At 36.6% G+C, this 15000-nt stretch overlaps 2 protein-coding genes across 2 annotated transcripts in view; both read left to right on the plus strand.

Annotated features, from left to right (window-relative positions):
- Positions 1-15000, plus strand: part of LOC143710510 (B-cell receptor CD22-like) — a 773497-nt gene that overhangs the window by 74867 nt on the left and 683630 nt on the right. The gene's annotated exons all lie outside the window — the stretch shown is intronic.
- mycbpap (mycbp associated protein) overlaps positions 1-15000 on the plus strand; it is a 42276-nt gene that overhangs the window by 6273 nt on the left and 21003 nt on the right. Inside the window, exons 2-8 of the mRNA XM_077201361.1 lie at positions 692-828; positions 1943-2111; positions 2183-2289; positions 3077-3254; positions 5532-5626; positions 6501-6651; positions 11556-11656. Of these exons, the coding sequence (XP_077057476.1) occupies positions 692-828; positions 1943-2111; positions 2183-2289; positions 3077-3254; positions 5532-5626; positions 6501-6651; positions 11556-11656 (938 nt within the window). The remainder of the gene's footprint in view (positions 1-691; positions 829-1942; positions 2112-2182; positions 2290-3076; positions 3255-5531; positions 5627-6500; positions 6652-11555; positions 11657-15000) is intronic.

The following is a 15000-nucleotide window of genomic DNA, read 5'->3' on the forward strand; positions in this document are numbered from 1 at the left end:
ATGTTGTTTGTTGATTGCGGGTGTGTAGAGTTTTGATTGATCATATTATTGTCTAATAGTGTTTGGAATATGTTGTATATTTGATGAGGAAAGGAGATTCACACTACAGTTTCAAAGTGAGGGGTCAGTGAGATTTTTATTTTAAAGAAATGAATACTTTTATTGGTCAAAAGTGACAAAATCTAAAATAAATGCTGTTCTTTTGAACTTTCTATTCATCACAGACTCCTGGGAGTTAAAAAGTATCACAGTTTCCTCAAAAATATGAAGCAGCGTCAACATAATAATAATCACAAATGTTTCTTGATCATCAAATATTAAAATGATTTCTGAAGGATCATGTGACACTGAAGAGAGTAATGATGCTGAAAATTCAATTTCTCAAGAAGTTGACAAAGAATACAATGTGTTGATCACAAGAATAAATTATATTTTACTATACACATAGAAAACAGTTATTTTAAATTATAATAATGTTTCACTATTTTTTGAAAGGAGTCTCTGCTCACCAATACTGTATTTAATTTAAAAAAATTGTGCACTTCACACTATTTATGTCTTATTAAATAATTACAGCAAGTATTTATGGGCAAATGTCAGAAATTTTGAAATGAACGACATTAAATGTCACAAAATGAAATTGTAACCGTCATCAGCTCTGCTTCTCTTCTCTTCTCTTCTCGTGTGTCAGATAAGAAGCTCATGAGAAGCTGCGAGGAGATCTCCTCCTCCTCATCATCATCGTGTGTGTGTGAGGAAGATCACAGCCTGGCTCTGAACGGACACGACATCCAGAGTCTGGCCATCACAACACAAGACCTGGAGCGGGTGAGTTACACCCCCTACACACTCCACTCAGCGTTTCACACACGCTGTAAATCAACACATTAGAAGGATTTCTGAAGGATAATGTGACTGTGCAGACTGGAGTAATGATGTTGAAAATTCAGCTTTGATCACAGGAATAAATTACATTTTAAAATATATTAAAATACAAAACAGTTATTTTAAAGGGTTAGTTCACCCAAAAATGAAAATTAAGTCATTAATTACTCACCCCCATGCTGTACCAACCCCGTAAGACCTTCGTTCATCTTCGGAACACAAATGAAGATATTTTTGATTAAATCTGAGAGGTGGATCACTGCTACATAGGCTGCCAGAGGGAATGAAACTTGACGGCCCAGAAAGTCATTAAAGAACATGTTTAAATATTCCATGTGCCTACAGTGGCTCAACTATAAGTTTATCAAGCGACGAGAATACTTTTTGTGCGGGGAAAAAAACATAAATAACGACTTTATTTGACTATTCCTTTTCTTCCTTGTGGGCCTGAGACGAGAGTTCAAGAGATTTCCACGACGCATGCGCGAGAACTGAACAAGAAGTATTAGAAGAAGAACGTCCTCTTCTCAGTTCTCGCGCATGCGTCGTGGAAATCTCTTGAACTTTCGTCTCAGGCCGACAAGGAAGAAAAGGAGTAGTCGAATAAAGTCGTTATTTATGTTTTTTTTTTAAACAAAAGTATTCTCGTCGCTTGATAAACTTATAGTTGAGCCACTGTAGGCACATGGAATATTTAAACATGTTCTTTAATGACTTTCTGGGCCGTCAAGTTTCATTCCCTCTGGCAGCCTATGTAGCAGTGATCCACCTCTCAGATTTAATCAAAAATATCTTCATTTGTGATCCGAAGATGAACGAAGGTCTTACGGGGTTGGTACAGCATGGGGGTGAGTAATTAATGACTTAATTTTCATTTTTGGGTGAACTAACCCTTTAAATTGAAATAATATTTTCACAGTATTTGTGTGTATTTTTAATCTAATAAATGCAGCCTTGGTGAGAAGAAGAGACTTCTTTTGAAAAAATTAAAAATCTTAGCGACCCCACATTTTTGACAGGTAGTGTATAACATGTGTTTTTGCTTCGTTCTGTGCAGCTGCGAGTCCCTAAACCACCTACTGAGTCCCAGAAGCCCAAATCCATGACCCGCGTGTACGTGCGTAAGACACGCCCCCCAGACGAGGTCGGCAGAAAGGTCCGGGTTACCGTAGCGAGGCCCCTCCCACAAGATGATGAGACTCCGCCTCCCTCATTTGAATATTCAGGTGGGTGCGTGTGGCTTTGAACAGGAAGTTCAGTGTGATGGATGTTTGTGACTCGCTCTCTGTGCCTGTAGGTCCCGGTGGGCCGCGGTTTGACGCGCAGGGGATGGTGCTGCCGCACAGCATTCTGGGAAGCCTGGAGGATTTTAGGACAGAGATGCAGCTGCGAGGGGAGACGGAGGTGAGAGTTGTGGAAATCGGAAACCAAACAGGGCCTGACAGACGTTTGTGGTGTTTTAATAATTACGTTTCCCTGCATCATGTTTGCTGAATGAAATGCAATGCTTGTTTCTTATTTGTTTCGGGGTGTTGATTCCAAAAATAGTTGTTTTACTCCAGCACGTCACTTTTGCTCTCAAAATATGGTTCATTTTGTTGCATTTTTGCTTTCAACAACCTTTTTTATGGTATCATATTGCCCCTTATTGACCAGAAAAACTGCCACAAAGACATGATTCATATCTTCCTCTTAGCAGGGACAACTTTCTGTTCAACTCTCAGATGATTTGCACATATGTGACATTATTTTATTGCCTAATCCTGATTTGAAGGTTATAATTATGGCCAATGACAGAAGAATATTTTCTGCTACATCTGAGGGTGTTTTACTACATCCAAACAGCGACAGAAAATTACAGATTTTGTGAAAAAGCTTATTTGCTCATTGTAAACTTGTTTATGTAAAGTTCTTTGACATTAAATAGAGTTTTTAAACAAACTCCTTTGCTGATTGCTAATTTAAATAATAGATTTTGAATAGTTATTTTTGTCATTAAAACCTTTTTTTTAAATATTTGGCTGCTTTTATTTTGAAGAGTTGATCAATGCTGATGCATATAATTTGAAAGCTGTACATGCTGGAACGTTTTTATTGATATTTTTTTAACTCGTCATCATTAAATTAGTTAATGTTAGAGGTTTTTTTTTCAAGATGCAGGACTGTTATTCTTAAATGTAGTTCTCTTCAGCTTGTACAGCGGATTCCAGAGGCACAGAAACTCCTCCCTCTAGTGGTGGAGACTGTGAATGACAGCGATGATGAAGCCGAAGAGCTTCCAGAAATGGGGCGGAGCCACCAGAGCCACGCCCTCCAGCACTGGTATCGTCACATGACCGAGAGACGCAGACAGCAGGACTTCATTTCACGTGAGTCTGTCTATCGTGTTTCTCAGTATTAGGGTACAAAATGTATTTTTGGCCTGTCAAAATTAATCTGGGCTCTTATGATATTAATGAAATTAATCTGATTCTTTTAAATTAGCATTAACTAGCCTAAATTTGATAGTACATTTAAATTCCGTTCTGCTTTCGAAAGAAATTAGATTTATAGTGATTATTTAAAAAAAACTGCATATAGGTCATAAAGTTATTATAAAGTTAATTTAATCAAAACATTACTATTGTTTTGCGTTATTAAGTGCAGTTACTAATAATATTACATGTTAACTTTGATTAATAACAGTAATGTTCAATAAACAAATTTTTATAGGGAGAATTTAATTATTGTACTTTTATTATATGTATTATTGTTCTTTTATAGTGTCAAGGTAAACTGACCAGTAGATTCAGTGATTATAAAAGGAGTAATTCAGTCACAATTTGAAAAAAAAAATTTGTTTTACACAAAACTTTGTGTCTTCCTACTTTTTTTCCATATGGGAGTGAAAGTGGCTAATATGTCAATAAGTGACAATCCTCTGCTGCCATCTACTGGTTATAGTATCATTTCATATATTTTTCAAAAAAAAGTGTTTGTTTGCCAAGAAGTTTATTTTCCTATATCTTTAAACTTATAGTTTTACAAATCATCACAATAAAAATAAAGAGCTTTGAAGTAAACACGTATCGTTCTTTTACTGGTCAGCTTAAGAACTGGCTAATTGATAATCAGATATGTGCACATTAGACTACTGACTGCCTACTGAAAATTGTTGCTTGCTAGCAGATTGTCTTGTGTCAAACTTGGTTATCTCTCATTTTTTAGCCTATGTTGTGTGCTGATGTTGCTTGTTACTTATTATTGTGTGTTGTACTTGTCTTATCATTACTTTTCTATGTTGTCATTATTTGTGGACTGTAAAAAGTCATTTTTTGTTTTTATATCTTGATTTTAGGTTGCCTTAATAATAACTGGCCAGGGACAACAGATGAAAATTAGCCTGTTGAGCTAACTCTGGCTCATTTACAGTTATTTTACTGTTAATTAATGAGCACTGTCCCTGTAAAATAAACCAATAAATGAAATTAAAATGAAATGAAATGAATTGCTGGAAAAAGTGTGAATTCCTTTGTGAATTTCACTCTCAAAAGGTTGTACAAACAACAAAAATGTAAAAATTCATCAAAGATGAATAACGTAAACAAAACATTCTGCCACAAAACCATGGTTACAGTTAGCGTTGCTACATTAAATCCATGGTGAATATTTCTGATTTGTGGATTGAAAAGCCTTCTATAACTTGTTCATTCCTGGCACTATGTTTCTCCTGCTTTCCACATCAGCGCTGTTTAATCTGATGTGGTTTATAACAGAGAATTCAGTGCTGAATTTAACTGTTTCCCAGTAGGGGTGTAACAGTATGTATCGTGGATAGTGACAATGTGTATTGTGTTTAGTTCACCCAAAATAAAAATGACTGTGAGGAAAAAATTCAAGTTTTCAGAGTTTTAGTGTCAGTACTACATTAAACTACTATGTACAATGTTGGATATAATGTATAATAATGCAATGGTGGAATATATGTGGGTCCTGATAATGCCAAATGTCTGATGTTACCAGTAAAATGTGGCCTACATTATTTTAAATATATCTTGTCAGAGTGAAAGCATATTAGTCTAACATTATTCTGCATTTTCATGATTTTTTTTTTATTCTGGTGTCTCTGTTGTCCTGTGCATTAGGTTATCAGTACCGAATCCAAGCCTATTCATTTACACCCACAATGCAATACCAAATTTAGCATTTTATCATATGTCATATAATATGGTATCATGAGTTCAGTTTCGTGATATGTATTGAATCATGACATGAGGGTTTCATCACACCCATACTTCCCACTAGATCTCGTATTTGCACATATTTGTTAGATGTGTTGTGTTGAACTGCTCTCAGACCGCTGAAACTATACACTGTATCTGACGGGATGCGGATCTTTATATAACTAGTCCTGCAGTCTGGTGTCCATCTATGGAGAAGCTTTGCTAAAGCGATGAGTCAGTAAAGACTGCAACCCACTCCAGACCGCATCAAAGGCCATTTCCTATAGCGCACCTTTATTATCCTTACATAAAGCACACAACCTGACTCCACACGCGGGGGGTTTTGTAACCGGATTATATCCTGTAATGGTGTGTTATGATGATATTCATCTGGTCAAAAGCTCAACACAAAGAGACAGTGCTCTCACACTGTGTGTGTTTCAGGGTTCCTGCAGAAGCCGGCGGCGTCTCTACTGATGAACCGCGCCGGCAGTTTCAGACAGATACAGGAACAGAGGGATCTGATACACAGAGGACATGTGAGGCTCGCTTTATACTGCGTTTACACACGTGTCAGGTGATACATCTCATTTACAGGCCTGTTCGCAGTAGTGGAGGACACTGACGAGCTTTCCCATGTTTTATATTATATCACAGCATGTGGGCTGAAGTAAATCCTGTGGATCTGTTGAATCACTCACAGTTTTCTCTGTTCACGACTAATACCTGTTTCTAGGAAGGAGTTATTTGTGTTGCTTCTTATATTTATTGATTTTATAGTGCAGAACTGTCCTGCAGTGGTTCATTTCACTTACACGCTGAAACAAAGCCAGAACAAAAATGCACTGAGATTTAAAATTTTGTGTGCAATTTGCTCTGGTAATGAATTTTTGATCTTAATTAAGATCTGAGGTATTTCCTAACATTTTATTCTAGGCTTAATTATATAGTTAGCATTCAACAGTTTGTGATCGGGAAGACTTTGTTTTGAAAAGAAGTCTTTTCTACTCACCAATTTGATAAAAAATAAGATAATATTTTGTAAAATATTTGTACAATTCAATATAACCATTGTAACACATTGTAAAGTATATTTTGTTCCTGTGATTCAAAGCTGAATTTTCAGCATCAAAAGGATCTATTAGCAGCAAAAGTAGTTTATTTCCAAAAATAAGTCAAATCAAGTAATTTTTATTTAAATAGTGCTTTATAGATATTTTAAAACCAGTGTTGATTCAGTTCAATAACTGTAAAGTCACACATAAAGGCTAATATTTGTGTATCTTCAATGTATCGCGAGTCAGTTTGGATGAAAGCACATAAATATAAAGTCACAGTGTTTGATGAGCTGTCCTGCGTTCAGCATGTTGCTAACGCTCCAGGCGTGTTCCTGGTGTGTGTGTGTGTTTTCAGGGTCGGCGTGTGGGCCGTGAGTTCTGGAGTCTCCCGCAGCGTTACGGAGACGAGATGAGCGGGATCACAGCCACTCTCACACTGAGCGAGAGAGGAAACCCTCCAGACGTCACACGCATCGGACACACGGCCGCCACGCGCCTCGAGTCAGGTGAGCTTTCAACGCCACGGTTTTCCATTCCAATGCATTGCCTTTCCATTGTTTTTCTATGTAAACGAGCTCTAGACTGATGTGTTTGACCGTTGGCATCTTTTGCAGTACGACATCCCGTTCTAAAAACACGGCGCTCAAGTTAAAATCAAATTAATTCAGCTAACTAACATCAATTAAATTCAACTTAAAAGTCTGGAGACCTTGCGGTTTTTCCCCAGACCTCTGCCCGTGTCTCTGTGTGAACCAACCCTTAACTCTCCTTTTTAACTTTTCTTTTTTTAACCCGTTTTTACTTCATCGGAATGGTTTGACTCTTGGTGACTTTTGTGGCACTTGCTATGTGAAAGGGTTAAATAGTCACACTCTTCGTGGCCCACCATAGAAATTAATGGGAGATAAAAAAAAAATGTTTTTTTTTTTGGAGGTACGATGTACAAATCAGCGCCACGATTCAGAAAAGTCACACAGCAATGAAGGGGTTAATTGAAAAATATTTATTTATTAGAACAAACTATGGATTAATTAATTGTATTGTAAAAGTTGTGGAATCAAAATGGTTCAAAATTATTGCATTCATTTGCATGAGTACTGTTAAATTTCCTGAAAATAAAAAATAGTATTGTACTGAAATATGTTGCATTGATTTTTACTGAGGAAAACAGTTACATTGGAGGTGTTTGGACACTTGAGTGTAATCCCTGTTGAAATTATTATTATTTATTAACCCTATAAAGCCTGTATCTTATCTGATACATGCATTTCTAAGGCCTCTAAATAGTCAACAAGATCAAAACTTTGCAGAAACCCTGTTGTACACAGTTCACTGCATGCTTTCTGTCGTTTGAGCGATAGTTCACACTTTATCAAAAGTAAAAGCTCTTTTAATTGTAGAGACATCCACCTTCAGCTCGTGCTTCACGTGTCTTTTATTTTCATAAAGCAAATGTAAGAAAGACTTTGATATTGTTTCAAGATGAACACTTACTGGACTGAAGCAGCTGAGGTTTACTTGATTATTATCCATACATCATTTTATAGAAAAATCTGGAGTCGTCAAATATGATCCATCAGTCTTTTGATGGAGGTTTTTTGTTCATCTCTCAATTATCTTAGTATTGCATTATGTTTTAAAACTACAAAGCAATTTATGTAAGTATCTGCTGTACTTTTATAAATATCTTGTGTTTTTACATCACAAGCATAAGAATTTCATTCAACTTTTTGTCCATATAAACATCAGCATCTGCACCAAATTGCGTAGTTTTGCTCAGTTTGCCATATTCTCACTATATCATACTGTATGAGCCATAAAAGCCTGATGTATCAAATATGATACTCAACAAAAAACACATGCAAACGTTTTTCTTTTTAATATTCTGTCTAAATGTTCAAACTCTTCCATTTAACAAGTGAGATTCTGACTCTTTCAAATGTCAGGCTTAATTAAATTTCACATTTATAAAAAACATATTTATATTGTCTTCAAAACGACATTCTAGCAGTTTCACAGCCTGTTTTTGTTGTGCGACGCCACAAGCTCGACACACGTGACAGAATCAGGCTTTTTCTCAGAATCAGACGTTACATAACTATGACAGCAACAGACGGCAAACGTGTGTCTTGAGAAAATCAACATTTTTCACGGATGGATTTGTAAACAACAGCACAACTCTTGTAATCCGTTCTCTATAGCAACAGTCTCTCAGATGAATGCCTAGTTTATTTTATGAGGATCCAGTGAGGTTATAGGCTATTAAATGAATGACATGAGATCAGACTGTTGTTGATGTACCGTCTGGAGACGCCGCTTTGTAATGAATAACAAGGTCATTTGCAGATTGATTCAGTCAAAGGAAAGGAAATCGGTTTGTCTGCCTTTTCATCAATACACAATTATGGGGTGAGAATTGTTCCATTATTCCAAATAAACAGATTATGATCCACAAATAAATGTAAAGAGATTCACAAAAATATATCAAATTCACAAATAAATTAAAATATATCAAATTCACAAATAAATTCACAAATAAATTAAAAATCTATATTTACAAATGTGTTTTATGCCACAAACACAACTTGGCCTGGCATTTATTTGTGAATCGGTTCCTGTGCATTTGTAAATCCCCTCACGCATTTGTGGATTTTGAAACACTTCTAGCGTCGACGTGCAGACAAATCCACAAATAAGTGGACTCCACCCACCCTTTACCTAAGCCAATCAGATCACGACCACATTGTGCTGACCAATCGTAGCACGTTCTCGCTAAAACCAATCACGTTAGGCTTTACACTCGGGCGAGAACTGGATCTGATTAATTCTGCAGATATTTGCACCCCTGAAAGCAGCTGTAATGGGAGCTTCATTCAAATTAGCTGTTTGTGTGGTTAAAACACCCCGTTTCCAAAAGATTGTTGGAGTTTAAGGCTTCTTTATATTTATTATTCTTTATTATTAACTCAGGATTACACACAAATGATCATCACAGATCCCGAGCATCTTAACACCCTCTCTACCGGAGTCAAGCGGCGCGTCAAAAGCAAAGCCGATTATCTTCCCTGCCGTAGCAGTTTCAAATCATGTAAAACTAACATGTTTGCAATGTTAACACATTTTGCCCATGACGTCTGTTTTCTTACCTGAAGATATGTGACGTATAATCTTCTTTAATGACTATGCTGGCTACATGAAAATTCATAATTCGTGATAGTGTCTACACTGGACGCGGCGCAGCGCGATACGATGATTCACTGATGGTAAACGGATGCCCGTTCTTCTTCTGAAGTAGCGGCTACTACACGCAACTACACGGAGGACACATCATTTGCACATTTGCTCCTTTGTTTGTCCAATGTAGAAAGCCTCGCACGGGGTAGACACGATGTAATACATTACAAAACGGACGATTTTGTCTTTTAAAGCACAATCGTTGTGACAAATAGCTAGCTATAGGATATAAATATTATGTAGAATACAAAATATCAGCCCAAATGACCATCATTGAAGATGTAACAGCGTGTCTACTTGGGTTTTGAGTGGATAATGCTGAAAAAATATATATTTGCATTTATATTGGATGCTGTAAGTAACTTTTACAATACAATTATTAAGTCTGATTCATATGAAATATTATTTGTGTGATCAAGCGTTTTAACGGATAAATTCAAATCGCTGCTGTCTGCTGGGCATTTCACTTTTAAATGCATGTTATAGCCTATATTTAGGGCCCTTTCACACCTACCTTGTTTGGTCCGGACTTTCGGACTTTTCAGTTTGGTCCGAATCAAAATTACAGGTGTGAAACCTCCCCCGGACCACGGTCCGGACCAAACAGATGAATTTGGTCCGACGAAAAGAGGTAGTCTCGGTCCGGATCAAACTGAACAAAGGTTTGGTTCGTTTCTAGTGTGAAAGCATTTCTGTATGGTTCGGACTTTCAGACCTTTTACAGGAAGTTCCGGTGGTTCCCGCATAGCCGAAAAAACAGAAGGTGGCAGGAAAAATGAGCCGTACGCACATGGGGAGAGGAGGAGACGAGGTTTTTAATTGAAGTATGGTCTGATGACATAATTAGAAGTCAACTGGAAAAAACGCAGAAAAAAAAGAGCTTGCATGATTGCTTGCAGTCTTCTCCTTTCCTGCCGGCGACGATAAAATGTTCAAACGACGAGGACGTTCATTTGGCGAATTTGAACTAGCCTTGTGTGTAGTTGGTGCTGCAGGTAATTATGCCATAAAAATAACAATACAGTTGCAACGATATGCGTCTGTTCATTCATGTTGTCAAAGTTACCCGCCAGATTGACAACACGCTGACGTCAGACGCATGTCCATTTACAAACCAATCAATGTCGAGATGCAGCCCACATAGATGATGACGACAGGACGCAAGTATGTCACGTAAAGTTCTTTAGTGTGCTCGCATAATTGCAGTGTGAAACCAAACCAAAACTTTCTGAAAGTCAAAATGTATCAAAACATGAACTTTGGTTCGGACCTTGGTGTGGACTTTCAGGTGTGAAAACGCCCTTAATCATTAGATCCACGGACCTGCTATTTAAAACTTGACTGAAGAAGTGGGAAAAGCTGTTGTGACAGTAATTTCCTCAATATTACACAAACTCGCGTATGTATCACGCGGTTGGATCCAGTTATTCATTAGTCAGCAACGTATTGATGCTTTTCTGTTTTATCATGAATAACGTGACGCTTCCATAACGCGTTGTTCCCATAACGCAAGCGCTGTATCTCTGGCATTTTCAAAGGCTCATATAAATGTGTCTTGGCTTGATGCGCAGTCTCATGGTCTAACTCTAACGAAATCCAAATTTTAAACATTTTACTGAAGCAATATTATGGGTCTTTCTTAGCCTACACTTCCTATTTGAGCCAATGCAGATAAACGAGCAAAGTTATTTCAGGGCAAGACCACCCCGAGTGTAAAGCCTAACGTGATTGGTTGTAGCGAGAACGTGCTACGATTGGTCAGCACAATGTGGCCGTTATCTGATTGGCTTAGGTAAAGGGTGGGTGGAGTCCACTTATTTGTGGATTTGTCTGCACGTCGACGCTAGAAGTGTTTCAAAATCCACAAATGCGTGAGGGGATTTACAAAAAACGGTTCACAAATAAACGCCAGGTAGAGTTGTGTTTGTGGTATAAACAACATTTGTAAATATATTTTTTATTTGAAAATCTCATTCTATTTATTTGTGAGTTTTATAATTCTTTGTGAATCTCTTTACATTTATTTGTGGAACATAATCTATTTATTTGGAATAATGGAACAATTCTACCCCCATACACAATCGCCACGTACATAACACACAGATTGCAGGAGAGCTAGTGTAATTCCCTTGAATGTGTTTGTGTGGTGTTTATAGGTAATGGTGTGTGTTTGTAGGTAATGTGGTGTGTGAGGCGCTCAACAGTGGCTGGGATCAAAGTGTGTACCTTCAGCAGCGACTTCATCAACTAAAGGACATGCGGAGAGACTTCAGTCCTGTAAGACACACACACACACACACACACACACACACACACACACACACACACACACACACACACACACACACACACACACACACACACACACACACACACACACACACACACACACACACACAGAAATGTATTAAAAACATTTCTGTTTATTGAAATAAAGCCAAAATAAAATAAAATATATTTGTTGAAAAACTTAAACTTAAGACTAATTAACTTATAAACTAGAAATAAATAACTAAAAGTGGAATAAAAATAAATGAAACCCAAATAGCAATATTTTAAAAAAAAAACCTGATAAAATGAAATGACGAAATTAATAAAAATTATACTCGATTAATGACAAACTCATCAAAATAAAATAATTTAAACAATTTCAGCTGTTTTTATATGTTATGAGATTCAACTAAATTCGATTGAAAAGCTAAAATAAAATATAAATATAAATATTAGTTGGAAAAAAGCTTAGAAAGTTGAAAGCACTAAAAATAAACTGGAAATAAATCAAAACTAAAACTGAAATAAATATAAATATAAATAGACCTAAATAGCATTATAAAAAAACAGAATAAAACGACAAACAAAATTACACTGTAAAAAATATGAGCAATGGCAACATGTTTTACATTACTTTAACTCATCAAAATAATTTAAGCAATTTCAACTCAAGTTATACGAGATTCAACTAAATTTTTTTTAAGTACATTTTTTAAATAATTTAAGTTGAAATTATTTTTTACAGCCATTAAAAAAAATAAGGCAGGAACTAAACTTACGGCTTTTAAGATTTTTTACATAGTAAACTAAAATTAACAAAAACAAATTCAAATGAGAGTTAAACAACAGAAACTGCTGAACATCTTTTCATTTCCTGAGGGAGATCGAAGCGCTTGCGAGGCAGTGGAACATTTAGGTGATCTTCTGCTTCTGTGCATCAAAACAAAAGATGTTCAAGCTTTAATCTTTATTTTCTTGCAGTATGTGTGTGTGTGTGTGTGTTTCTGCTCTGAGAACACGTGTGAAACGTGCCGCCGGTAAAAGCCCGAACCCGAGCCGCTTGAAAGGCTTCAACCTCAAACATTGTTCTTTCACCATGTGATTTCACCTCAAAACTGGACCAGCTTATTCTGCAGGTGTACCACGCACACACACACACACACACACACACACACACACACACACACACACACACACCTACACACACAGGGTGGGAAATTAGCACCCGCCACCAGCCAATGGCGGGTACTTTTTCAAAGTGGCGGGTGACTTTGCCTTGTATACCAGCCATAGTGGCGGGTAGATTGTAAAACATATTTTTATTGGTTACTACTTAAAATATTCCCTGTAATGGATTGGACAGCTTTTGTCAAAGAATGCTGTTGCTAAGTAACAATAATGCACTTTTGTCGAGTAACTAATTTGATTGGTTTTCAGCACTGTGTGTCACGGACACAGCGCTGAACGGACCGTGACACATATAGCTGAGCTGAGGTAGCCTACAGACGAAAGGAAAATTAAAAAAACGTGGCGACATATGTTAAGGGGCCCGCCGCGGAGTCAGCAGTAGCTATGAATGTACAAACTGCTGAGGGCAAAGTAAATAAAAAGAGAAGGAACAAGTGGCAAACAAGTGGCACATTGATGACGAAGGGAAAACGAGGGAATGGTTAGCCTACCTTCCCGTCGAACAGTCCATGCACTGTACTTACTGTCGAAACTATGCGTCATCCGAAAATGCAAACAATTCGTTCGTTAGAGGAACAACTAATCTTAAAATAGAGTCAATAAAAGAGCATGAGTCATCCAAGTCTCATATCAAGTGCACTGCCATGATTTATTATGTATTAATTTTGTATTAATAATAAAAAAAATGATTGAAGCAATTCAAAACATGCTAGTGCACTTTCTTTTATAAATTTGAATTCCGGAAAAAGTGGCTGGTAAAATTGGGCATCAACCAGCCACTGTGGCTGGTGGGCAAAAAAGTTAATTTCCCACCCTGCACACACACACACACACACACACACACACACACACACACACACACACACACACACACACACACACACACACACAGCCAGTGATGCTGCTGTTGTTGTTGTTGTTGTTACTGTGTGATGTGTATTAGTATTCAGCCGCACATGTTCCCATCATGCCCAGAGAGCAGATCCGTGCATCTCCTGTTGTCATTATCATTATCACTGTCACACAAGCTCTCGCACAAACATACACACACACACACACACACACACACACACACACACACACACACACACACTCACACACACACACACACACACACACACACACACACACACACACACAGAAATGTATTAAAAACATTTCTGTTTATTGAAATAAAGCCAAAATAAAATAAAATATATTTGTTGAAAAACTTAAACTTAAGACTAATTAACTTATAAACTAGAAATAAATAACTAAAAGTGGAATAAAAATAAATGAAACCCAAATAGCAATATTTTAAAAAAAAAACCTGATAAAATGAAATGACGAAATTAATAAAAATTATACTCGATTAATGACAAACTCATCAAAATAAAATAATTTAAACAATTTCAGCTGTTTTTATATGTTATGAGATTCAACTAAATTCGATTGAAAAGCTAAAATAAAATATAAATATAAATATTAGTTGGAAAAAAGCTTAGAAAGTTGAAAGCACTAAAAATAAACTGGAAATAAATCAAAACTAAAACTGAAATAAATATAAATATAAATAGACCTAAATAGCATTATAAAAAAACAGAATAAAACGACAAACAAAATTACACTGTAAAAAATATGAGCAATGGCAACATGTTTTACATTACTTTAACTCATCAAAATAATTTAAGCAATTTCAACTCAAGTTATACGAGATTCAACTAAATTTTTTTTAAGTACATTTTTTAAATAATTTAAGTTGAAATTATTTTTTACAGCCATTAAAAAAAATAAGGCAGGAACTAAACTTACGGCTTTTAAGATTTTTTACATAGTAAACTAAAATTAACAAAAACAAATTCAAATGAGAGTTAAACAACAGAAACTGCTGAACATCTTTTCATTTCCTGAGGGAGATCGAAGCGCTTGCGAGGCAGTGGAACATTTAGGTGATCTTCTGCTTCTGTGCATCAAAACAAAAGATGTTCAAGCTTTAATCTTTATTTTCTTGCAGTATGTGTGTGTGTGTGTGTGTTTCTGCTCTGAGAACACGTGTGAAACGTGCCGCCGGTAAAAGCCCGAACCCGAGCCGCTTGAAAGGCTTCAACCTCAAACATTGTTCTTTCACCATGTGATTTCACCTCAAAACTGGACCAGCTTATTCTGCAGGTGTACCACGCACA

This window comes from Siphateles boraxobius, unplaced genomic scaffold (genome assembly GCF_051911475.1).
Source record: "Siphateles boraxobius isolate OS27281-9 unplaced genomic scaffold, OSU_SipBor_1 47, whole genome shotgun sequence".
In the NCBI taxonomy this organism is placed as follows: Eukaryota; Metazoa; Chordata; class Actinopteri; order Cypriniformes; family Leuciscidae; genus Siphateles; species Siphateles boraxobius.